The sequence below is a fragment of the Chenopodium quinoa genome, unplaced genomic scaffold, assembly GCF_001683475.1.
Source record: "Chenopodium quinoa cultivar QQ74 unplaced genomic scaffold, ASM168347v1, whole genome shotgun sequence".
Lineage (NCBI taxonomy): Eukaryota > Viridiplantae > Streptophyta > Magnoliopsida > Caryophyllales > Amaranthaceae > Chenopodium > Chenopodium quinoa.
In genome coordinates this window covers 184,203-211,905 of record NW_018742879.1, presented here as the reverse complement: position 1 = coordinate 211,905, position 27,703 = coordinate 184,203, and the positions used below count along the sequence as shown (strand labels likewise).

The 27,703-nt window shown below is 38.5% G+C and overlaps 1 protein-coding gene across 2 annotated transcripts; it reads left to right on the top strand.

Annotated features, from left to right (window-relative positions):
• The first annotated feature begins 2,904 nt into the window (after positions 1–2,904).
• On the top strand, positions 2,905–5,357 carry LOC110726318 (transcription factor TCP17-like). 2 transcript variants are annotated; one of them, XM_021905773.1, is made up of 2 exons: positions 2,905–3,338; positions 3,721–5,357. In XM_021905773.1, exon 2 carries the CDS (start codon positions 3,751–3,753, stop codon positions 4,942–4,944), a length of 1,194 nt encoding a protein of 397 aa, XP_021761465.1. In that variant the 5' UTR covers positions 2,905–3,338; positions 3,721–3,750; the 3' UTR covers positions 4,945–5,357. The 2 variants fall into 2 exon arrangements, with proteins under 2 accessions (XP_021761465.1, XP_021761463.1); XM_021905771.1 differs by having other exon boundaries at positions 2,906–3,338; positions 3,724–5,357.
• The last annotated feature ends 22,346 nt before the right edge of the window (positions 5,358–27,703 follow it).

Here is a 27,703-nt window from a genome sequence, read left to right as displayed (position 1 = left end):
AGCAAAAACTGTTTCTTTTTCTCTTCATTTTCTTCTTTATTTTTCTCCATGAACTTTATACTTTTCTTTTTGTTGGGTTTAGGGTACGTATTCTTTTTGAAATGCAGAGTAAAACTTAACGGACTATATGAGTATAATTTTTGTGCATTGTTGTTGTAAGTATCACTTATTCCCTTCGTCCTACAAAAACTTGCTTGAGCCATTTTTGTTTATTTACATACATGTTGTCTCACAAAAAAATACTTATTACTCTCCTAGATTGAGTCTATTTATTAAACAGAACTAAATCACTAATAATATTCTAAAACTATATAATGAGCTTAACGAAAAATGAGAAGTTTTTTGTTGAAATGGATGAGAAATAATTTATTGCCTCGATGGTATATCTAGATCTAGATAGTGTGCGTATGTACATCCGCCACAATATGATTATTATGACACCAATTTTAGCTCATGTGCGATTTATGCCATCGGGTGTACCTTCCTCCATGTATACACACACATAGTACAAACTAATAGAATTGAGAATATGAGTACTCTTTTGGTAAATTTGTCTCCAACACAAATTTGGACACCACTCATATCAATTATTTCACAAATGGTTAAGAATCTATAGTACAACAATGACATGAGATAAGAGATTCTATCAAAATCACACACGTTTGTGGCAAGAATCGTTTTGTACGCTAATTTTACTAAATTATAACTGAAAATATATTAAAGTTTAAATTAAATTGGCCATCTTTTAAAACCCTAAAAGATAAAAATTCCATTAGTCCATGAATTAAATTTCATTGTTATCAATAAAGAAAATTATTATATCACTAAAGGTTTTAGGTTACATCCAAAACCCACACACACCACCACACACAAAAAAAAAAAAAAAAAAAAAAAAAGGAGGAAGAAGAAAAGAAGATAACTGAGTCAGGCCGAGCCTGGATTTCGAGCCAAAGAATTATGCCCAAACCTAGGCATTTTCCAGGCCGGGCTTAGCCAAATCAGCCATTCTTGATCAGCTCTACTCTATATCTCGACCTCATCTCTAAAGCACAAATACAATCTTAATTAGCTTCATCCACATTCTCTATGTACGTGAAAGTCCAAAACCAAGTCCTCTAATTTTAGGGATAGGTTACATTGTTAACATGTTATTGTTATTGTTACCTAGATGAAACTATAAAAGCATTGACATGTTACCGTTGTTATTACCTAGATATATGAAAGATTGAAAGCGTTAACATGTTATCTTTGTTGTTACCTAGATAAAAGCATTATGTTATGACATAATTCTTATCTTGTGCACAAATAGACTCGGAAAAAATATATGCTTAAGTGACAGTTGGATATCTCTCTCAAGTTGGTAACATCCATCAAACTTAGCACACATTTCACATAAAATCCTTCATTTTCTTTTGGGTCCACAACTATCATATCAACCCTTAATATCCTTCCAATTCAATCTTATTGAGAAATCTCTTCCTTTTTCTCTGCTTCCAAATTCAGAAAAAAGGTCTATTTTCTTCTGTCAAATTAGCAAATATATATACAAGTATAATAAAGCTTTGGCATATACATAGTAATTATTATTTAACAATATACATACATTTATAATATATGGTCTGAAGAATTGAAGCTTATTAATAGTAACAGCACTGCATCAAATTGCAAGCTAACTGACACTAATCATTAATGATACCTGAAAAAATATATTAAACAATAATTACAAGTGCTAAACATAGATTGGTGCAACCTAAAATCAGTACTATAACACTATAGTTTAACTCAGATTATGTAGACATAAATTAGCTGCTTGCATGTATACATACATACTGAAATAATGTCATCAACTGCTATAAAGAAAAACAAAGTGGTCCTCTAAAACACTACAAAAAGGAAAGAAAAATACTACCAAAGTTTAGTTTGGTCCCAACTCTACCTACAAAGGTCTGTAAACTGTACCTCACCTATATCTCCTACACCTCTCCGGCTGTTAGCCGCCTCGAATATAATCACAAGCCATGGCTTTAATTTTCCGACCTTGGTAGCTAGCTAAGCTAGCCGCGTATGGGTATGTTATTAATTACATGAGTTAATACGCGTGATTAATGAATTGATTAGCTCGGACGTGATAATGAAGCCAACAAAAATTAAATTCAACAAATTAAAACCAAGAAAAATTTCAATGTCATTATATTATAGTGCAACCAAATTTGAAGATAAGTTCACTAACATCTTAATATCAATAATGTGTGTAGGGACATCCTAGATCTTTCACGAGGAGTCAAAATAATAATTTTGGATGCCAGTGATATCACTAATAAGGTGGGATTTTGAACATTTTTGATATTGACATTTATATAACCAAAAAACAAAATTAGGGTTTTAAAAAAAAAAAAAAAAATAATTTCTTAAATAATCGCCTTTTTTCCTTTTTCTTTTCTCTTTTTTTTTTTTTAATTTTTGGTTATGGGAAGGGTTTATTAGTTATGATGCATAAGTTTGTTCCAAAGAGGTTTAATTAATTGGAACGAAAAAATTAAATAAATTAGTTGTGTAAATTAATTAGAGTCAAGAAAGCATTAGTCCATTATGGTCATTTTCGGTACTACAACATGCATTTGTAGAACGGTCCCCCTAAATGAAAGCTCAGTAACTCTTCCTTCGTCTCTTATAATCAATCAGCAATCATAATGTGAACCATTTTTAGACAAGACATCATACAATGTACACACATTTATATATAATAAATATATACTCGTTTAATTTTGTCCATATATAGCTAGGGTACGTATGTAATCCGTATTTTTACATACGCGCATTTAATTTATTAATGGTAAATAAATACATTATACTATATAGATAGAAACGCGTAAATACAGATAGAATATACGTTACATACCTATACATACATATATACGCGAAGATTAGCTCGCGTGTCAATGTAGACACCACTTGCCACATGGTGGGTATGTATGCCATTCCTTTTCCTTTTTGGACGTGGTAAAAGAATTTTAGGCATCTTCATTCTTCTCTCCTCAGCTTTTCACAAGAGCATGATTTTCTTGAATAATTACCACCTCATCATGACTCTTCTTCCTCTCTCGTTCTTTGTACAATGATAGGAATATTTTGCAGCTTTAGAACCCTCTCCATCTTTCTTTAGTCTCCAATATATATTTACATCACCTTCACTTAGCTTCTTACTGTTATCTCATCAACAACAATTCAACCTCTTAAGTTTGAAGCTCTTCAACCATTTTCCATGTTCGAAGAGCTAGAATCGAGATTCATCGAGATTTTAGTCTTCAGACTGTACAAGTATAGCCTCTACATTTTATGTAAGTTCATCTTTTTAAACCTTAATCTTATTGTACAAAAAGGAAACTTTTGAAGCATATATAAGACATGAATTTTTTATTTGTTTTTTTAAATTTTATTAAAAGCTACATCTGTGTTTGATTTCTTTATGTTTGTTTTATAAATGTAGAGAAATGTTCTTATGTTACTTCAAAGTAATTGAATTATAAATTTATAAACCCTAATTACTGAATTTCAAAGAAAAAAATAGTTTAATTTATTGATTGTGAAGTTCAAGAGCTTAGTTTATTTCTTGTAATTCATTTAAATGCTAATTCTATCTAATTTTCAACTCAAAAATCTATAAATTTGTACCAAAAATGAACTATATAATGATTTTTTTATTTTTTGTTTTCTGGTTAGCAGCATTATGATGAGGAATCATACAAGGAGATGATGAGTTTAAGAGATAAAGACGGTCCTTCGTACACAACGAAGCAAGAGCTAGGAGACTCAAGCAAACTAAGTACAGCAGCTTCTTCAAGTAGTTCAAGGCAATGGTCATCAGGGTTCAAGAATCCAAGGATAGTTCGAGTATCTCGTACCTTTGGAGGCAAAGACCGGCACAGCAAAGTTTGCACCATCAAAGGGTTAAGAGATAGAAGGATTAGGCTCTCGGTACCTACTGCAATCCAACTCTATGATCTCCAAGATAGGCTCGGGTTAAGCCAACCGAGCAAGGTCATTGATTGGCTACTCGATACTACTAAGCATGACATTGATAAGCTCCCTCCATTGCCGGTTATACCAGGAAGTTTTAACCCTTCTCAAGGAGCATATGGAGTCCCACTTTCTTCTTCTTCACCATTTTTTGATGCTAGTTTGTTACCTTCTAGGAAAGAATGTGACATTAATATTAATAGGACTAATGAAGACGTGGATGTGGATGTGGATGAGGAGGATGAATCGCTCGTTGCGAAATTGAAGTATTGGGATTCGAGTTCAATGATGAGATCTAAACAAAAAGGAGTAGATCATCATCATAATGATCAAGGTACTTCTCAAGTTTTAGCTCAAAATTTATTCCCAATTGCAAGTTCAAATAATAGTACTAATAATAATAATAATAATAATAATAATAATAATATATTGCCTCCTCATCATCCTTCCATTTTGAGCAATAATCCTATGTTCAACTATTACCATTTGGAGCCTTCAAATTTATCTTTGTCTCAATTAGGAAGTCTTGGACTTCCTTCGTCTCATAATAATCACCATCAAGGCTCTTCTCAATCAAGCTCGACTCCACAACCTCCATCCTCGCTATCTCTTTCCTCAATGTCTCAATTTTTTCTATGCCCTTCCATGCCAACCACATCGTTTTTCCCTCCTCATCAACAAGCCTCTTTCATGAATAATAGTCATCATCAAGTAGAGAATGACTTAAGACAATTTAACCGTTTCCCTTTGTCAAACACTAGTCCTTTCTCTTCATCTTTCCACAATAACTCGAGTGGATTGGATATGAAACCGGCCTTCCCTTTGAGTATGAATCATGACCCTCATTTGCAACAAAACGATGATCAAAATCGCCAAGGGAAGAGTAGTAGTGGTCATAACCCTTGGAAAGAATCCTCAGGGAACTAATAAATTCGATCTTATGGAAAGAGAATGAGAATGAGAACAAATAGTTATATCTGTTTTTGGATCTCTTCTTGCTTCTAATTTCCGGTCTTCAATAGTGAAGAGAAATGAAATGAATCGAAGCAATTTGTTCTTGGTTGATCATGGTTTATCTCATGAGATTTGCTAGGGTGACTACATTATATGCAAAGATAAGTTTGATGCTTGAAGAAGCTAATAGCAACGACTCCTGTGCTACCAATGCTAAACTCGAAATACAACAAGTAAGTTTTTATTTTTGATCATGTAACTTACATTTAAGCTTTTGTACTAGACATGTTTCTTGAAATTGTGATACAAACTATATATATATAGGTGGAGATCAGATGAGCTTCTCTCTTGCAATGTTATAGACATTACAAGTCATATTTTTTAAAGCAATGTTTTTCTTATATTAATTATTAACCAATGTTTTCTTATAACATGAGTAATGATGTATTGTGATATTGTTTTGACTTATTTGATGTACGTTCGTATTTATATGTAAAGAGATGGACCCCACGAGATATATTAGGGGATTATTATATTTACCTAATTGGGAAGGGTGCAAGTGAAACCTAAAATTATGCAAACACACTAGGTTTCTGATATGCCAAATGAACCATGGTCCATAGGGTTGTTAAAAAAAGTCAAGTCAAGTTTTAAGTGTTTGTCTCTCTGTTTCATTTACTTTCAATCAAATTCAAGTCAAGATTGGTATAAAAAAATTCCGATTCAAGTTTTTTTGTCTCTCTGTTTCGTTTACTTTCAATCAAATTCAAGTCAAGATTGAAACTATAGACACATAATTTGACTCGTGTTTTTCTCACAAACTTGATATAGTGCTTAGGTGAATGAGCTTGATGAGCTTGTTCACGAATTTAAACATATTCCAAAAATAATTAAGAGTTATATATATGAAAAACAATATAAGTATGCATAGAGGAAAACTGTATGGTTAAAACACATCTCATGAAGTTTATTGTATCAAACATTAACTTATATATTAGTCATTCAAACAATTGAATTATCAAATTAAAGATATATATACATGAAACTTCGAGAAACTTCTTAGGAAGAGCTAAATGATATCTTTTTCTTCTTGCAGTAGGTAGTTGCTCAAATCTGTACACTATTTACATAAAGTAGTTTATGGTATTCAAATTTGCTTATTCTTTTTAAGGAAAGAGCTTTCAAATTGTCTTTGTGTTCATTGCTTTCTTCATAACAAATTCCAGCTAAGTTCATGGACTTGTGACATTAATATAAATGTTGACTTTTTTTTTTTTTTTTTTTGAAGACATATAAATGTGGAACTTACGTGCATAAATTTTTATATAGACAAAGCATGCATACTTTGATTACAATCCATAAGCATTCTATTTGTGACTATTAATTGGATTTGTGAATTATTATAATTTGATGGTATTTTTTGCTTTAGTTGTTCTAATAACTCGTATTGAAAACTATATAACAATACCATACATTAAGTAATTTGAAAATTCTAGGGTGATTAACTAGTTTATAAGCCTATAAGGCTATAACTTGAGTTTAGTTTAAGTAACTCTCCGATTTTTAAGGGTTTTTTATGTTTTAATAATTTTCACTCTTATTCATACTCTTTTAATTTAATTAGTCTCTCAGATATTATCTTTTCCTAGCTTCCTTGGTGCATAATAATTAATACGTGGGACAAATTTTCGACCACCTCGATCCTTCATACGTACTCCTTATACAAATACAACCAAATTTAATGTCCTGTTAAGTTTGTTACATGGAAAAGCTCAACCTAAGAAAAAGCATAACTTAATATGAGAAAAATATTGCATACATAGAAATGATAGAATTAATACATTTTCTAGCTGATGTAAAGTATGTAGTTTAATTTTGTTACTTGAAGATGATAGTACTTTCTGTTTATATGTATCCACACTAACACTACTCCCTCTTCTCCCTATATTGATCTTACTACTTCATAAAAATAAAAGTTGTTGGCTAATTAGCTAGTCATCTATATATTGTTGATATTTTATCGTTTTATGAGTCAAATCATTTTTATGTTAAAAGGATATATATACTCCGTATTAGATTACTGATGCACCATAATGGTGCTTACAGTTTAGTTTGTCCCTCAGCTCCCCTACTCGTAATAAAACCATCCATGGCTGATAGCAAGTTAGGGTTACAACACCATACGTAATAGTTTTCTAGACATAATTGACATGAATGAATATTACAACCATTGGGAATCGATTGTAGGCTCCGAGTTCACCCTAATTTGTTGAAATAGATGCAATATTATCATATATATCATTTATTCTTAGCCAACCAGTTGAATATCCATATTTGAAGCTTCACATGTGTTTCGGTTGAAAACAATGGGACCTTGCCGAAGGTCCACTGAAATGGAGAAGACTGGATTCGATCCAAGCTGTGTTGGGCCGAAGGTTTCCTGCACAGTGAACACACGTAAACTAGCCTCGGGGGTGTTTCCGAGGAAGGCCCCTCCGATGCTAAAGTCAGTACAATGTGTAAAAAGGAAGACACTATGCAAGAGAGTTTGTAGCTTGAGGCTTTTGTGGAGTATTTCTCAATGCAAGAATGAGCATATGAATTGGAATAATCAGTGTATGAGATAATGTATGTGATGTTGTATGTGATCTTGTGTCTGATCTCCTTTGAATGTGTTAATATGAGGGCTTTTATACCTCATCATACTTGGAGAGGTTGGGCTTTAGCCCAATTGGCTTACTTTGTGGGCTGACTTTTGACTTTTGAGCAATTGGAGAGTTGAACCTTGACCTTGGGCTTTTAATTGGATCATTTAGTGCTCAGGCCCAATTTTGACTAAATTGGACCCAAACAACTTGCCCCCCAGACCCGATTTGGAAGAATGACGGGTCGGGTTTGATTTAACTCAGAAAAGGAGGGAAGTAAATGATTTAATTGATCCAAAAATTTGAATTTAAACCGTAATTAATGAGATAACAACGGTTAATGATTTGCGGAAGTTGGACGGATAATGGGCGGTTTAATCACAAGACGTGTGTTTAATGGTTACTTAGTGGGTACTTAAGAGAAATTAAAGCACAGACTCTTCGTATCCCGTACCTGGAGATATAAACAGAGGCGCGTCATTCTCCTCACTTATTCACCAACACAAACCCAGAATTCTTCGAGAGAGAAACCAAGAACCCGCATCAAAACTTCGCAAATTCCCCCGAGCATTGAGCTTAGAAACTGAGACTTGCCACTACGAACTCGTAAATCGGCAACTTTCGCTTCAGATTAAGGTAAATTCCTTTGATTTCAGTTTATTTTTCTTCGAATTCGAACTCCTTCCCCTTTTCTTTCGACTTTTCTCTTCGAAATAATCCATGGCAAGAGGAGTTAGAGGTAGAGCCCGTGCTCCAAGAAGAGCAAGGCCGATTCCCGATCCTAGGAATAGGATTGGGACCTGGAATGGTCGAAGGCCGGAGTCTGACCCTGCTGAAGGGATTAGGGCGACTCCCCTTTCCTCGGCTCCTCCTCAAAGAACGGATGAGCCGAGTGCTTCTGGACGGGATGATGAAATTCCCGCTGTCCTTTGGGATATCCTCCCTGGGTTTTCAGAGTGGGAGAATGCCGAAGTCGCTTCGGCCATGATAAAGAACCGCCCCTACTCATGGTGGGTAGAGAACGCCGATCAATATCGATTTGCTGAGCAAATTGAGTTGCACTACGGCATTTCTGAAGCTGATGGATATTGGTGCCGAATGCCCTCAGCATCCGATAGAATCCATCGTCCACCCCCGGGGTATGTGGGGGTGTACACGAGACAGCTTCAGTATGGGCTGAGGTTCCCTTTGGACGTTTTCGTCCGAGACTTGCTGATCCATTACAACATTTCCCTATGTCAGCTAACCCCCACCAGCATCCGAAGGGTGATGACATACTTATGGGTCTGCAAGTTCTTCAAATACGTGCCGAACCTGCACTGCTTCAGAAAGCTCCATCGGCTAGTGCCAAATATTCAGAGTGGGCACGGAAGCCATGGTTCTGGGTGGTATCGGATTGAGTCCCGGCCCCAATACTTGACCATGTGGCCAAATGACTCTTCAGACAAGGACTGGAGAGGTCAATGGATTTGGGTTAGGGCACCCATAGATCCGGGCCACCCTTGCGTCTTCAGCGCTCCCCGGTACTTAGCTGAGCCTGATCCCGAAATGGGAAGTCTAGGTCCCCCCGCAGATAACGGGGCGGATCCGAACCTGGATCAGCAACATATCTTCGGCAAGCTGCCGAACCCGGGGGGGAGTGGTCGAATGCAGCATATCCCGGAGACTTGGCTCCCCGATACGCATTACGTTTTCCAAGAGAATATGCTAGCAGCTGTTGGCCTCAGCCGAAAGTTTAAGGATGGTAAGCTTCTTCGGCTGGGGCCGAGGCTTTTAACTACCTCTTTTTCTTCTCTCGCTTTGCTTTTTTATGCTGTGCCAACATATCTGAGCTAAACTTTTTCCCTTTCCTTTTTTCAGAGCGGGACGAGACCAACGTTGGTATTAACTACGCTCGTCTTGGTGTTAACCGAGAGCGAGTTGTAACTGAACGGGCCCCGTCTATCACTGAGCCGAGGCATAGGGAAGTTCATCTGGATTCTTCCCACTTCCAGATTGAGGCTGTTGCTCTGTATCAGAGGCAGAAGCCTTGGTGGAAGAAGAGAGACCCTTGGTTTCAGCTGCTGAACGAAGAAGCTGAAGCTGCCCGCACAGCCGAAGAGGTTGCACGGGTACTTGAGGCTTGTGAAGGAGGAGAAGGGTCCTCCAGAGCTGCTGAAGCCGAAGCTGCAGCTAGAGCAGCTGAAGAAGACGAGGCTTTGCTGAAAACCTCGGTGAGTTTTCATTTCTTCTTTTTCTTTTCTTTTTTTTTTTTTTTTTTTTTTTTACTCACACTCTTCTTCCCCCCTGTCTGTTACAGTCTGAAGAGAGTAACAGACACAGAGAAGGCAAAGCTCCTGTTCGTCCCGAAGATCAAATACAAGAGTCTTCAGACTCAGATATGGACGAGCAGCCTCTTCTGAAAAGGCGCCGAAGGATGGCCATCATCGGCCCTCATGACTTTCAGCAGAGGCCGATGACCATCGGCGTCGCAATAAGGGAACCTGAGGAAGGCAATGGATCGCCGAGGGTTCCCCAGCCAACACCCCAATCTCCTCAAAAGACCCCTCCGCCACCTCCTGAGATGGAGGTGGATCAGAGAACTCCCGAACCTAAGGGAGGGGTCCAAGAAGAAATCAAGGAGAGTGCTGCTGAGCACGAAAATAAAGATGCCGTGATGTCCAGTGCTGAGGGCTTCACGGCAGATATCGCCAGAGAGGTTGAGGCTTTCGTCCTCACCCCTGAAGAAGAGGAGGTCATAGTACTTGACTCCTCTGAGAAGGATGATGCTGAGACAACCAAAGCTAATCAAGCTCCATCGTCGTCCTTCCCTTCTTTCCAGACTCTGCATTCTGGAGAAATGGGTTTCTCGGCCCCCCGAATTCCAATCCCAGATCACATCTGGGACCTCATATGGGGTCAAAACCGAGAAGGAGCTGAAGCCTACTTCGGCAGTTTTGCTGGCATGTCCGAAGTAGACAGGGCAAGGATCTGGTCGCTGAAGGCCACTGCTGGGATGGGCGAATCCAGTAGATCAGTTCCTGACCCAGCCAGGTCTAACCAACTGCTGATGATGCAGGTAATTTTCCTTCATTTCCTCCGAAATTCAGCTCTATTTTTTTTTTTCTTATTACTTTTTTTTTTTTTGTCTTCCTGTTTTCAGTTCGTGCACAATCAGACTCTCACTGTAGAGCTGATAGATACCCTACAAGATAGGGTAGACGCTGCTGTGCACGAAAGGAAGGTGGCTGAAGAGGAAGTTAAGCTTGCTAAGCTGAAGCAAGCAGCAGCTGAAGAGAAGCAGCAGGAGGTTGAGGAGTACGGTAAAAAAGCTGCCGAAGCTCTGAAAACCTTCTGCGATGCTATGGAGATGGAGGTTTTTCCCCCACTGATGGAAGGGGAAAAATTCCTCCAGGAGCATATGGGAGTGGACGTCTCCAAATTCAAGGCTGCCGTTGAGAGCCGAATTCAAGAAGGAACTGCTGCACAAGCTGAAGTGCAGCAGCGTCTAGAGGCTCTTGAAGCCAGCCGAATGGCTGCTGAAGAGTTGCTCCTGGCCAAAGACGTCCAACTCTCAGAGGCTGCTGCTGCTGCTGAAGCCCAAAGAGCTAAATTCCAAGAGGCTGAGGATCAACTGCTGATCCAGAAAGTTGAAGTGGCCCAAGCTCAGACAAAGGCTTTCCAAATTCAGCAAGAGCTGAATGAGCTGAAGGGTTCCTCCTCCAAAGTCGCTGATGAGCTGAAGAAATCCAAGGAAGACTTGGAGGAGACCCAGAAGAAGCTGGCTGATGCTGAGGCTTCACTCAAGGTCCGTGTTTATACCCAAGAGGAATATGAGATGGGTTTCAGAAACGGATTCCGAGTATGCCGAAGAGTCTGCCTTCATGCTGAGCCGAAACTGGACTGGTCTAAATGTGCTGAGTGGGTCCAGAATCCCGAAGACCCTCACATGAAGTATGCAACTCCAGCTGAAGCTGAAATTCTTAAGGCTGAGGAAGCCGAAGAGGAAGCTGAAAGACTGGAGTTGGAAGCTGAGCAGAGGGAAAGGGAGGCTCGGCAAAGTGCAAAGCCCGCCTCTTCTGCTGCTGGGGCTGAGGCCACCATGGGACTCAACGCTGATCAGTCTGATCCCCCGGCTGAAGCATAGGAACTCGGGCAGTCGTCTTCAGAATCTTGCGGTTCATCATGTGCTTAACTTTAGACTTGCCGCTTTCTGAGTTTTTTGCCTTGTTTTTTGCTTCAGCTTGCCTTGTCGTACAGCAGTTTTATTTTTTTTGCTTATGTACGTATTTCGGCAGCTGTTATTTTCCGCTTGTGGGCGGCTGCCGATACTGAATTATTGAACTTGTAGCTCAATTTTTTTTTTCTTCAGTTGCTTTATTTTTGAATGCTTTACTGTTTCTTTTCTTCAACTCTGCCGAACATAGCTGCACTGCATGCTTCTTGCCCCCACAGAAATTGAAGTATGACTTTAGTTGAATAAGCAATTTCTGAACTTCTTCAAAATGGATATCCGAAACACAGGGCCAACTGAAGGCAATGCTTCTGGGATACAAGTCTTACTGAAGATTGACTGTCTGAAAGTTGGATATCCGAAACACAGGGCCAACTGAAGGCAATGCTTGGGATATTAGCTTTCTGGGACTAACCTCTTTAGAACAAGTCTTACTGAAATTTGACTTCAGCTGAAAGACCAGCGTTCTTAAAGAAGACGCATATCCGAAACACAGGGCCAACTTAAGGCAATGTTTCGGATAATGGCTCTCTGGGATACAAGGCTCAGTTAAGGCAATATCCCAGGATTGTCCATGGACTCATGTCTTTGGAGAACAGGTCTTACTGATGTTTGATTTCAGCTGAAAGACCAGTGTTCTTTAAAAAGACTGAGTTTTGTAAGCCATCTGAAACCCAGTTACCCGAAGGCAAAGGTTTCAGACGAGGCTGATTTAAAAAGGCTGTTATCCTTGATTTTCTGTCTATCTTTGAAAAATGGATACCCGAAACACAGGGCCAACTTAAGGCAATGTTTCGGATAATGGCTCTCTGGGATACAAGGCTCAGTTAAGGCAATATCCCAGAATTGTCCATGGACTCATGTCTTTGGAGAACAAGTCTTACTGAAGTTTGACTTCAGCTGAAAGACCAGTGTTCTTTAAAAAGACTGAGTTTTGTAAGCCATCTGAAACCCAGTTACCCGAAGGCGAAGGTTTCAGACGAGGCTGATTTAAAAATTTTCAACTGTTGCTGTTATCCTTGATTTTCTGTCTATCTTTGAAAAATGGATACCCGAAACACAGGGCCAACTTAAGGCAATGTTTCGGATAATGGCTCTCTGGGATACAAGGCTCAGTTAAGGCAATATCCCAGAATTGTCCATGGACTCATGTCTTTGGAGAACAAGTCTTACTGAAGTTTGACTTCAGCTGAAAGACCGGTGTTCTTTAAAAAGACAGGTTTTGTCAGCAATCTGAAACCCAGTTACCCGAAGGCGAAGGCTTCAGACGAGGCTGAATAAAAAACCCTCAAAGAGTAGATAGAACAAAGAAAATTTTGAAAGGATAAAAAGTTGTAAATTTTATATAAATGGCGGCTCCAAGGCCTGTCATTAGTTCAAAATGTACTTACAAAGATTGTTCTGCCCCGAAGGGTTTACACATGGTATTTTTTCAGTACATCAGCATTCCAGTGATTCTTCAACTCAGTTCCATCCAACTGCCGAAGTCGGTATGTCCCTGGCTGAAGCTCATCATAAATTTCATAAGGTCCCTCCCATGTAGCTGAGAGCTTCCCATGGATTCGGCCTTTCTGAACTGCAGCAGCATTCCGAAGGACAAGATCCCCAATTTTGAGAGGCCTTGCATGCACCCTTCGGTTATAAAATTTGCTGACTCTCTGCTTATAGGCCGCCATTTTATCTCGAGCTGAGTCTCTTACTTCGTCGAGGAAGTCGAGAGATTCCCTCATCAGTTGCTCATTCTCAGCCGAGAAATGGTGCACTCGAAGGCTCTCAGAGCCAATTTCCACTGGAAGGACGGCTTCGGCACCATACACCAGTTCAAAAGGTGAGTGGCCCGTTGCCTCTTTTTCAGTTGTCCGAAGGGACCAAAGGGTTCCAGGGAGCTCCTCTAGCCATTTGGACTTTTGATCTTCCACCCTCTTCTTGAGGGCACTTAAGATCTGTTTATTTGCTGCTTCGGCTTGTCCGTTACTCTGCGGGTGGCATACCGCTGAAAATGCCAGTTTTATGCCGAACTGATCTGTATATCGCTTCAGCGGTAAGTTGTCAAATTGCCTCCCATGATCGAAAACAAATACTCTCGGGATGCCAAAGCGAGTGATGATATTCTGCCAGATAAATTTTCTGACAGTTTGCTCTGTAATGTTCGAGGCTGCTTCGGCCTCGATCCATTTACTGAAGTAGTCGACACCAACTATCAGCCATTTTTTCTGGTACACAGCCTCTGGAAATGGTCCCAGTATATCCAGTCCCCATTGGGCAAACGGGAGTGGATTAAGGATCGGCTGAAGATCCCTTGCTGGCTGATGGATAACTGGAGCATATTTTTGACATTTTTCGCATTTCCGAACCAGCTCCTTAGCATCTGCGATCATGGTGGGCCAGTAATATCCAGCCCTCAATGCCTTGTGGGCTAAGGTTCTTCCCCCAATGTGGTTCCCACAGATGCCGAGGTGAATCTCCCGCAGGATATAATCTGCATCTGTTGGTCCCACGCATTTCAGCAATGGGGCTGAGAAGGACTTTTTCAGAAGTTCCCCCCTGAAGACAATGAACCTAGAGCTGGTTCTCTTCATTTTGGAGGCCAAAGCTTTGTCCTCAGGAGTTTCTCCCCGAAGCTTAAAAGCTAAAATGGGTTCCATCCAACTAGGCTCTGGGTCGGCGCAGCACACTTCAGGTGCTTCGTCGACACTTCTTACTCGACGCACTTCTACATATACAGACCTGTTCAGCTCGGTAAAAGATGAACTAGCAAGTTTGGAGAGTGCATCGGCCTGAGTATTCTGACCCCTTGGGATCAGCTGAACCTCAAAAGTTTTCAGCTCTGCAATGACTGATTTGATCTTGGCAAGATAAGCTATCATGGAGGGCTCTTTGGCCTCATAGCTGCCACTGATCTGATATGCAACTAGCTGAGAGTCTGTTTTTAAGCAGACATGATCGGCTTCCAAGGAGATGCATAATTGTAGGCCGGCGATTGCTGCCTCATATTCGGCTTCATTGTTCGAGGCCTTAAAAGAAAATTTTAGTGCATACTCAAAGGATTTGCCTTCGGGAGAAGTTATCACTACTCCTGCCCCCGAACCGTTTTCGGTGGAAGACCCATCCGTAAACACGGTCCAGACTTTCTTTTCACTGTCCAGCACTTCTTGGTATGAGCATTCGGCCAAGAAATCCGCCAGGGCTTGAGCCTTGATGGCAGCCCTCGGACGGTAGCTGATGCTGAATTCGGTGAGCTCAAAAGCCCACTTGGCTAGTCTACCGGATTTTTCAACCTTGCCAAGAACTTTTTCCAACGGCTGATCAGTTAAGACCACTATCTGATGGCAATCAAAATAGGGCCTCAGCTTCCGAGCAGCTACCACTACCGCGAAAGCAACTTTCTCGAGTAGAGGATAGCGGGTCTCGGCATCCGTCAGTGTATGACTGACGAAATAAATCGGTTGCTGACTCTTACTCTCTTCCCTCAGCAATACTGCGCTGATGGTGGCTGGGCTAACGGCCACATATAGGTATAGAGTTTCTCCTTCAACTGGGCTAGCCAGCGTTGGGAGTTGAGCCAGATGCTCCCGAAGCTGTTGAAAGGCGTCTTTTTGCTCTTCCTCCCAAACAAGCTCTTTTGTTTTCGGGAGTTTCAGGGCTTTGAAGAAGGGTAACCCCTTATCCGAAGCTCTAGAAATGAACCTCGAAAGGGCTGCCATTCTTCCGGTGAGCCGCTGAACATCCCTCTTCGTTTTCGGCTCAGGAAGGTCGAGCGCCGCTTTGACTTTAGAGGGATTGGCATCAATCCCCCTTTTGCTGACCATGAAACCCAGGAATTTCCCTGACTTCACGCCGAAGACACACTTCTTCGGATTCAGCTTCATTTGATGCTTTCTCAAGGTGGCGAAAGTTTCAGCCAGGTCCTTTACATGGTCCTCTAGTTTTTTGCTTTTGACGATTGAATCGTCAACATAGACTTCCATGTTTCGGCCCTTTTGATCGGCGAAAACTTGATCCACCAGCCTTTGATAGGTTGCCCCCGCATTTTTCAATCCGAAGGGCATCATTTTGTAATTATACACCCCAGCGTTCGTGACGAATGCTGTCTTGGCCCGATCGTCGGGGTGCATAAAGATCTGATGATACCCCGAGAATGCGTCCATGAAACTAAGCAAGGCATGGCCACTTGTCGAATCGACTAGCTGATCGATTCTTGGCAAGGGATAGAAATCCTTTGGACAAGCCTTATTTAGGTCCGTGAAGTCAACGCACATCCTCCAGGTACCATTGGGCTTCTGAACCATCACCACATTTGCCAGCCATTCCGGATATTGGCAAGGTTCAATGAATCCTGCCTCCAATAATTTTTTGACTTCGGCTGCGATGTCTCGGTTCTTATTGGCGGAGTAATTCCGCTTCTTTTGCTTAACTGGTCGACACGCTGGGTCAACATTAAGCTTATGGGAGATGAGGTCTGAACTTATCCCGGGCATATCAGCTGCCGAGAAAGCAAACACATCTCTGTTATCCCGAAGGAGCTGAATAAGTTCACAACGGGTGTCAGGATCGAGGTCCATCCCGATTGTTACACATTTCTCAGCATCTCCTTCGGCCAACTCAACTGTTTCAGTCTGTTGGTCCATGTCCATTGCCGATGGACTGGACTCTTCAGAATCTGGTCTGCTGCCAATGTCAGCAGGTGTCCCAGTCTTTGTGTTCTTCGGCTGGCTCTCTGAGTCTTTCGGCTCAGATGAAGAGTCAACCTTTTCCCTTTCGGGACCTTTTTCTCTGGGCACTGATCCTTGGGCCGAAGCACTTAGGCCTTTCGGCTTTTTTGCGCTTGGCTCTCTTTCTTTTTCTTTCTCCTCCTCATCCTTGTCGTTATCTGGGCGACTACTGGATGGCTTGAGGTAGTTGCACCTTCGGGCGTCCTTCTGGTTGCCCTGTATCCTTTCGGGGAAGCCGGCGTCTGAGACGTAAATCATCAGCTGATGATAAGTTGAGACGACCCCTTGGATCTCGTGAATTATGGGTCTCCCCAAAATCACGTTGTACACTGAAGGAGCGTCGATGACCAAAAACTCAATCATGACGTTCCGGGCTGCCTCATCGCAACCGATGGTGACAGGAAGTGTCACCTTCCCATCTGGATAAGTTGAAGCCCCATTGAACCCGGATACCGGATAGGGTACCGGCGTAAGGTGTTTGGGCTTCAGCTTAATTTGGTTGTAGGCCTTTCGGAACAGAATGTTTGCTCCGCTGCCACCGTCAACAAGGACCTTACTGACGTCGTGGTTGGCCACCGTGGCGATGATCACCATCGGATCCTCGTGAGGGAACGTAATCCCCCGGCAGTCGGCGGCTGTGAACGTCATGTTCGGCACCGGCGACTGGGGAGATTGAATGTCAGCGTTGTTCACCTGGTGAGTCAAAGCTCTAAGGTGACGCTTGTGCTCCCTCCGAGAGTATATTCCTCCCGAGATAACATTGATCGGAGGGAATTTCCCCTCCGGTTTTTTACTGTTTTTCCGAGGGAAATCAAGGTCCTGCCGAGGGTCCTTTGCTAACCTTTCGGATTCTTTTTTCTCGCGGTGATCCGCGATGTATTTTTTCAAGTATCCCTTCCGGACCATGTCTTCTATCTGGTCCTTCAGCTGGATACACTCTTCAGTGTTGTGGCCCGAAGACTCGTGGAATTCACACCACTGATTTTTATTTTTTCGCTGATACCACTCTGGGAGTGGTCTCGGCTTTCGGTAACTCTGCTCCTCCTTCGTCACACTGTAAATTTTGGCGCGTGGAAGAGAGAGCGGAGTGTAGGACTCGTATCTGCCTGTGTATGAGGCAAACCTGTCCTTCTTTAGGTCGCTGGCCGAAGATGGCTCCGAGGCCTTTGATTTTCCCTTTGCCTTATGGCCTTGGCCTTCAGACAAGGGTATTTGCCTCTGTTTCCCTCCCCCGGATTGAGGTTGGGTTTTTGCTTTATTCCATTCTTCGGCTCGGATGAACTTATCCGAAGCACTAAGAGCTTCCTCCAAGGTCTGCGGGGTATGCATGACCATGAAGTCTAGGAATTTTCCTGGCTGAAGGCCATTTTGCATTGCAAAAACAGCTAGCCCCTGGTCCAGCTGAGAGACGCTTGATGACTCGTTACTGAAACGGGTCAGGTAGTCTCGGAGGCTTTCAGTTTCCCCCTGTTGCAGACCCATGAGCTCTGCGGTAGTCTTCTCTCGGCGGTTTGCCGTGGAAAACTTGCTCCTGAACTTGGAGGACAGATCATCCCAACCTGTTATGGAGCCTTGCCTTACTCCCTTGGAGATCCACGCTTGCGCGACCCCCTTGAGAGTGGTTGGGAAATATTTGCACCAAGTCGCCTCGGATCTAGGGCAAAGATGCATATGAGTCTCATACGAGGCCACGTGGTCCTTCGGATCCGTGGTCCCGTCATATGTGATATGCGACGGTATTTTAACCGTGGGTACGCGCTCTTCCAGTATCCATTGCTCGAATGGTGAACTAGCGGGAAGCATAATGGCCTTGCCCTTGTTCCTGGCCGAAGGGACCGCGCTCCGCCCTCTTAGAGAGGTAGGAGTGGTTTTCGTCCCTGGCTGGGAAGTCTGGGCCTCGGCTGCAGGGAACGTGAGGCGACTACGCACGCTCGGTTCCTGGCCGCCGAGTCGGTCAAGGACGCTTCTGCGAGCAGTCTCAGGTTCCCGGCGAGTAGATTCTGGCCGAGAAGCTGAGCTGCTGCTCTTATGCGCTGCTGGTCTTGAGGATGAGGATCCTTTAAATAATTGAGAGTTCTTCTTCCTCTGTTTTTCATTTTTCCAAGAATCCTCCTCCCACTCTTCCAGTTCCCGGAAGGAAGGAAGCTTCCCACCGTCATGGTCTAACTTCCTCCGCTGATGCCGGGTATGCGGAGGAGTTCGATCACGAGGCGGTGGCATATTCTGTGCCCTCATTGCCTCCATGAGTACTGCCAGCGCTCTTGCCACCTCTTCCGAACTGGGCCCCGTCAAAGGGGTCCCCGGCCGAGTGTGGGCATGAGGCCGTGCAGCCGATGGTTGGCTTCGGGACACCGAATATGTCCTATGATCAGACTGACCCCTGCTAGACCGAGAGTGGTCCGGCCTATATTGGGAGTCATGCATTATAGGAGATAGGGAATCCTCCTTGTGTGATCCTCCCCCCGAGCCGGCACCCTTGGGAGAGTTCCGGTCCGGCGTGGGCGATGGTGTAGGGGTTTTAGGCTTTTCGCCCGCTCCTTGACGGAGGCTTTTGCTCTTGCGGTTCTTAGCCATGGCTGCTAAGACAATTGCAAGATGATCTTGGTTAGGAATTTGGCTTAAAGATTTTTGAAAGTCTTCCCCACAGACGGCGCCAAATTGTTTCGGTTGAAAACAATGGGACCTTGCCGAAGGTCCACTGAAATGGAGAAGACTGGATTCGATCCAAGCTGTGTTGGGCCGAAGGTTTCCTGCACAGTGAACACACGTAAACTAGCCTCGGGGGTGTTTCCGAGGAAGGCCCCTCCGATGCTAAAGTCAGTACAATGTGTAAAAAGGAAGACACTATGCAAGAGAGTTTGTAGCTTGAGGCTTTTGTGGAGTATTTCTCAATGCAAGAATGAGCATATGAATTGGAATAATCAGTGTATGAGATAATGTATGTGATGTTGTATGTGATCTTGTGTCTGATCTCCTTTGAATGTGTTAATATGAGGGCTTTTATACCTCATCATACTTGGAGAGGTTGGGCTTTAGCCCAATTGGCTTACTTTGTGGGCTGACTTTTGACTTTTGAGCAATTGGAGAGTTGAACCTTGACCTTGGGCTTTTAATTGGATCATTTAGTGCTCAGGCCCAATTTTGACTAAATTGGACCCAAACAACATGTATGTTGTGGTAACTGCTAAGCATAAATCCTTTGACCTATGATGAGAATGAAAGTAATAACATACATATATCTTTTTTGTTTCGTTCTCTCTAAATGATCTAATTTAATAATTTTAGATTATTTAAGCATTTGACCCCCTTTTGTATTGCACTATTAAGATTACTTTGTACTTCCTATTAAATACCAATCAATTTTAAATTTATATAAAAAGAATCTTATAAATTGAACCGGCACACTAATGATAGTAACTATATTACCCTCCTGTGTATAACTAATAATTGTCTTGTTATTATGATTTAAAAAGTATTGTGACTTCTAAATCTATAGCTAGACCGAGAATAGAGGGAGTATATTTGTAGTCTCGTAACATTTGTTTTGTTGCAGTATCATTACCTGTTTGAGTTGTTTATTATTTTCTTAAATTTTTTTATATTTATAACTATTATATTTTGTTTTTGTCAAAGCTACCTTTGATGTCTAGGACGCCGGGGTAGATTTTAAGATTTTGTCACATCACTACCGTATCATAACCATGACAGCATGCCACTCGTCTTATATCATTAAACTTGTGATGTCGCCTACATTTTTGCCATGACGTTGATGTCTAAATTGTTTGTTTCACTCTTCAATTAAATTTTAGAATATAATATAATTGAGGTAAAACTTAGGTCCATAATCAAATCTACATGCATGTTTTGATTAATATAAAATTCTAATTTGCCGTTAACATGTGCATGTATGTATGTATCATATAGATCTAATCAACTTTTACATCTTATTCATTCTAGGTTTATAACATTTTACTTTAGTGAAGATATTTATAATATTTTTCATGTTAATCTGGTGAAGAATAAGCTCCAAACCTACTTCTCTAAATTTTGATCTTTACTTATATATTTTGAAAATAGGTAAAGAGTTATAAATTTATAACAATTGCAAGTATGGCACAATATGTATAGTCAAATAAGTCAATATATAATTTATGTAGTCTTTTCAAGGGGTGTAAACTTTGATGGTGCATAGATCACATGCGTTCGTGTAAGATTCAGGTTGATCTGTGAGATGTTATATAAAGTACTACTTTGTATTAGTTATGCTAATATATATACGCAATTACGCATGCAGAATGTAGATCTTGATTGTCATCTGATCTTTGGATATATAAAACATCCTACGGACACTAGTACTTACTATTAGTGTTGATAATAATGAAACAGGAATATATACAAACAAAAACAAATTAGGTAAAGATAAATGTCTAAACATTTTTGGCGAGAATTTAAAAGTTACGAAGTACCCTATTTACTTTTGTTTGGATAAAGTTGAGAAGTTTACTGCATAGCATGACTAGCTAGTTACAATCATTAGTGCTGATAATTGGTTCTGAACTTTGAACTTTATTAGTTGTACTATATATATGCATTATAGAGTACGTCCTAATGAGTGGAACGTGTTAGCTTAGTTATGTGGCTAGAGTATCTACGAGCATACCAAGTACTGTACGTATGTTCAAGGCTTCAAGCATATTACTTGTACTCCGTAGTCCGTAATAATGATTATTGTAAATATTATTATTCCTTATTTGCCGAATTTAACTTAAAAAGCTCTCATAAAAAATTAAAAATATAAGTCAGATAAAACTGATAAGAATTAAGAAATCGATTTAGGGAGTACCAGACATCTGAACTTAAAACCTCGGCTCGTTTCATCACTTACCGTACACAACTTTTTCTAGCCCAAACAATCTTCGGTTTTGATACCACTTCTTTTGGCAAACTCAGATAGAAAAATAAGGCAATTTAAATATAGTCGAAAAAAAATGGATAAGAAGTATGTGTAACCTATTCACCTAATATATACTTGTACTCCATATTAATTATTAGTTACCTTATCGCTGTTCTTTTGGCGCAGTAGGACAACCTTTTTCTATACACATGAGAAATTTTTGCCAATAAATTATCAATATTCATTCACATGTAAGAAGATAACATGCAACATTATTGCCAATCAGCTATAAATTTAATGAGGCCAATGTTTTACCAACTGCAAGCTCGCTCGTATATTAATCCTATCTAAAGAAACTGGTGATGACAAGTCTTGAATCAGGTGCTGTCGCTCGCATGCTTATATTTTGTTCGAATGTTGTTATCTACGACAATTTTTTTACAAGTTTATATAAGTGAAAATCATATGAATGTATATATAGCACACCCGACCTTTAACAATAATAAATACTAAAAGAGTATGTATGATGATCAATACATACGAATATTCGATGAAAAAATAAAGACATAGACATGCATATTCGATCTTAACTAAACCTTAAGTATCACCAATCAATATCTTAAACATTAAGCTAGTTTGACATCTATATATAAAATAAAACATTTATAAATGAACATATTGGGATATATGTTGGGAATTCGATAATTGTGTATATTATGAAAAGATATCTTAGAATATATTGTGAATCATCTTAGGAATATTTGGCCTTGCCCACCAAGCTTACCTAGCTATATATATATATGTATGCGGTCATTTTGTGATGAATGAGAAATACAGTGAAATATACGTTGAGAGTAATTTAACATGGTATCAGAGCCTGAGTAAGATCCAAAAATTTTTCAACGTTATTTTTCATAGACATCGTTCATTACTGTGAGTTTTATTGCGAGGGTTCACATATTCAATTTTTTTTTTTTTTACTTTTCGGTGTGTGTATCTTTGAGTGATGACGGGTGGAGATGGAGGCAAGCCGAAGGTTGATCTAACCTATCACCTAGGCTTTATATATTGTGAAAGTCAGTCAACTTTATATATTGCACAGAATATGTTGTTCCACGAACGGACGAAACATATTGAAGCAGATTGTCATTTTGTTAGGGATGCGATTACTGATGGAACAATTAAACCTTCGTATGTCTCTACGACGGTTCAGTTGGCCGATAATTTTTTTTACTAAGGCTTTGGGAAAATTCAAGTTCGAGTTTCTTTTCCGCCAAGTTGGGTGTCCGAGATCCGTACGCTCCAACTTGAGGGGGTATTGGGATTATTTTGGGAATATGATAATTGTGTGTATTTTGAAAAGATATCTTCGAATATATTGTGAAATATCTTAGGAATATTTGGCCTTACCCACTAAGCATACCTAGCTATAAATATATGTATTCGGCCGTTTTGTGATGAATGAGAAATACAGTGAAATATACTTTGAGATTAATTTAATAGAACGAGTCAAAAGATAAAATTAAAGGTTTTTTTTTTTTTTTTTTTTTTTTGACAAGATCAACATCTTTATGATTAATTTGGTCCCTAGCAATTTTGAAAATTGACAATATATAATAAATGCATTTTGAGCATGTATACTCGTAATACTTTGATTCCAAGTAGTTGAGTTATCTCACATCAACAAGAAAGCGTAGATTCGATATCGCCGACTATATACAACAAAATTTATTGAGATAAAACCTAATATTGAAAAATAAATACTAAAATAATAATATCATACAATATAACTAGCTGAAGATATGATCACATAACCTGATATACATTTTAAACGTGTTTAGGCTTTCAGTGGTGTAAGATTCAAGCTTGGTCTGGTTAACTAAAGTCAAGAATTAGGTAAATTATTTACATAAATGTCAAACCATTCTGATCATAAAAAAGAATATATTGTAATTCATTTAGGGTCATAGTATGTAGCCAATGTATTAGGACATAATATGCAGGAGTGTTTTCATGTTTATGTGTGACATATTCGACAAAATTAGTTGTTCTGTGTGTTTATAATTGTTTCGTTTTTTGCATATCTAGTAAATTATTAGGAATTTTTCAAATTATGAAGATAAAATTTGATTTCAAATCTACCCTCAAGAACCTCAAAGTAATTACTCTCATAATTTTAAAATATAGAATAATTATTTGCCAATTAGGTCATAGTAATTTAATTATGTATTTTTTGGGTAGATATAGTAATTACAAGGGAACTATTAGACTTAAACCAAACATAAATGCATTGATTCCTAAAAGGAAAGTAGACACTACCACTCCCTTAATACCTTTAGTTCCCAATTTGTTTTTCTTGTACAGTTTTCAGTGTGATATTGTAACTAAATTATCTCAAATCATGTATTCTCTCTATTTTATAATGTTAGTCTCATTTACATATATCGATACAAATCTTTGATCGCAAATACCTTTAAATATTAGCAAAAATTATATATAAAAAAAATAAAAAATAAAAATTTAAATATTGATAATGTACTCTCGAGACGAATAAAACTAGATATCATATGAATATGTTTATTCTTATATATAGAGAGATCGAAATGGGACTAACAAACAAAAATGAAGATTTTAAATGTAGAAGATTTTTTCTAATTTTTAATAGTCAAAAAATTTTACATGAGACTAACTAACAGAAATAAATGGAGTATTACAAAATATAGAATTATTATTTGAAAACTAAAATCAAGATATATTTATAAAACGATCCCGCATGACTATGTTTTGAACAAAATATAAAAAGAAAACCGTTAAAATATCATATTCAATTTCCATTGAAATCTCTTAGAATCGATTTTACAGGTGACAAATTAAACAAAGAAACATGGACAGAGCACGTAAACTACAAGTAAATATAATTTAAAAATTACTCCCTTTGAATTTTTTTAAATTCAAAATTCATAAAGTTATATATACTACCTTTACCCCTATAGACATGTATTTTGCCAAATGCCCATATCAATCTTTTGAACGGTACATCTATCTATATATATTAAAAGGCGTTTTTTAAAATTGTCTATATGTCATGTGTACTCCTTCTTACACAAGTATCACGCCACATCATCATTCAATAACCTTTAGCATCAATGCACAATATTAAATGCATACAAAGAGATTTGAACCCCAAACCTCATTGAATGAAACCATATGTATGTACCATCTTAGCTAGAAATAAATCATGCTTAATTAATCCACATTAATGTTTAAATACATACAAGTATTAGAATGTACAATTTAAAATATATATATATACATATATATATATATATATATATATCCAAAATAAGTTATTATTGTCATAGCATTCTAATTTACTTAAAAAAAATCAACAAGACTTTTAAAACATCTAATATAAAAGTAAAAATAAAAAATGAAATTATTCAAAGTATCACCTGGAACAAAGCCCGGGTCACACACTAGTAATTGAATTAAATGTATATAAATCTATAACTTATACTAAAGTAATTATAAATGACATCACCGCTGCCATGTGTTAGCTCCTTATAAGAAAATTTCCCTCCAAAATTATAAATGACATCATCCTTTTTTTTCTCCATTTTGAGATAAAGCTAATGTTTGAAAAAGTAGATTAAAGCCCTGTCTTTTGAGCTTCTAGGTACAGCAGAGCAGGGGTTAGTAGAGAAGACACACTGCAGAGTAGAGTAGAGCAGATTTCAGCAAAGTAGAATAGAGCAGAGCAAAGCAGATTTCAGCAGAACAACTCAAAAGAACAGGGCCTAAAAACTTTTATGACTAAATTTACTAACTACAAAATTTCCTATGGAGGTAAAAAAAAAAATAATAAAATTGGTTATTGGTCTCTTCCGTTTTCCTTCTTTCTTCCTATATAGATTTTTTTTTCCTACTTTTTATTAGTGATGGTATGAGTTTGAATTTTATACTCTTTATTAATTTTTCAAATTTTATATAATGAATCAAAAACCACTAAACTGATAGATGCTAACATTTCTTTAATTTTATTTTAATAATGAAGTTAATTAGAATATTTAACGTAATTTTTTTTATTTTAGCTCAATTTTTATTAATAAGAGAGATCATTATTTATTATGTTTTCTCTTATATTATTTATATTACGCTTCCTCAAAAAAAAAATATTTATATTGCACACATAAGAGCAAAAGTTATATTACTAAAAGCGTGTATCGCACTGGACTAACCTAGTTTTATAAGACTTTCAACTACATAACATGTGAATATTTAACATAATTTCCCAAAAACTTAAAATTTATAATTTAAAAGAAAAAATATATATCTACAGTGCTACACTCTCAGTACGTGGGACTGCTCGGTTGGTTAAGCTTCTTCTCCAATTCTAAATAATCCTGGGATCGATTCTCATCACCCGCCTTTAAAACACTCTAGACACCAAAAATTAAAACACTAGTACATACACTCTCAGAAAGCAATCCAAAGCATGCCACCGTTCTGTACTTGCCTGTTGCCTCACATACGTAATGCAGTACTATTGCTCACTGGAATAAAATGGACAGTTTAGAGTTCCGTGTTCATCTAACATCTTCTCTCCTCCGCCGAAATTTAGAGGGGCGGGGCCGCGGGGACGGTGGTGTGAGGGCCGGAGGATTGTTAGACCATATCCACAGATAACATGCTAGAGATAGACAACACCTATAGTCTTTTTCAACAAATTTAAGTCTTTTGTTAGTTATTTGATCTTTTAATGGGAGATTTCTTATGAATAGGAGCAATTTTAATTATTGAATCTATTGTTTTAGTGGCTAAATCATAACATACATTTTGTCTATCTTTAATTTAATGGCGAAATCAATACATTATAAATTTATAAGGAAGTAGTCAGGTAGGGATGTTTTTGAGCTTAAAACAATTCATTCTCACTTTCAACTTATTTTAAAATTTGACCTAGCTTCAAAAATTATAACCACTTTATGTTAGCATATTTGTATGACTATCATACCTTTTGCTATTTCTTTTGAGGTTCTTAGCAAGTGTACATATATTTTAATAGTAATTTTAATTTAAGTTAGAGATTATATTATACTTTTATATATTAAATACAATTGTTAACAAAATTTGAGCTTGTTCACGGCTTTTCGAGCTGAAATTAGTTGTGTTGTGGGTCATATATCTCAACCTAGAAAAGTACATGTGTAACTTTACTCTAACTCGGATCAAAAGAAAAGTGTAATCATTATTTCAAAACAGTTGGAATCAAGTAGTAATTCCTGCCATCCAATAAGAAAAGAATGAAGCAAAACCTATATAGTACATGTATCATGTATGCTTAAGATCACCCTGTAATTAATTTCCTTGACTACTAGGTATGTAGTACAATACTCGTAATACAGGTGCACCGTGCACCCTAATTAATATTTCAAAGCAAGGCTGAGAACTGAAAAGGAAGTATTGACGACCTATTTTAGATTACTTTTGTGGACCGTGCATTTGATTATGATGATAGATATAGTGATATACGCATATATGACTGTTTATGAATGATTCGCTATATTATAGTTTGATACACTCAAAGTCATATATGGTGGCTCAGTCTTTATGCATTAGAGGACGATCTAAATTTGTTATTATCTTGACTATGTATAGAAAAACAAAGGATCACATGTATTGTCTTGTTTTATTGTAGCTTTGTAATATAAGCCTTGCTCTTATAGTCCAATTTTTGAAAAAGTGCAAAAATTGCTACATAATGCATAATGTGCATATCATGGTGGACGGAAGGGAGAGAATATTGCACCTCCAAAGGGCATGCTTTTGATGATAGGAGCAATTTCGAACGTACTTTTGTATACGGCAAAATTTGTACATAAACTCTAAAATTAACTACATGCATGGTATTGGGTTAAGATTTAATAATCGGAAGTTAACTAATACCGAGTAATATAATTGTATAGGCCAGGGTTAAGCTTAATACTTAATGAATCCGAATAGTATTATGATTTACACTAACTTTAACATTACACTAGTAATCTTACTTGTAATTAGATCATATGCTACTACCTAGCTATTGAATCGCCGAAATTTAATCTTAAAAAATGATTAAAAGATTCATATGACCAATCAGAATTAATTTTTTTTTAAAGGGGAATAAAAGTTTATATATACAAGTATTATTTGAAATTTCAAGAATCTAACCCAAAAAAAAAAAGGAAAAAGAATGAATGGTAGCAAAAATTTGAGGAAAACACAAATACGT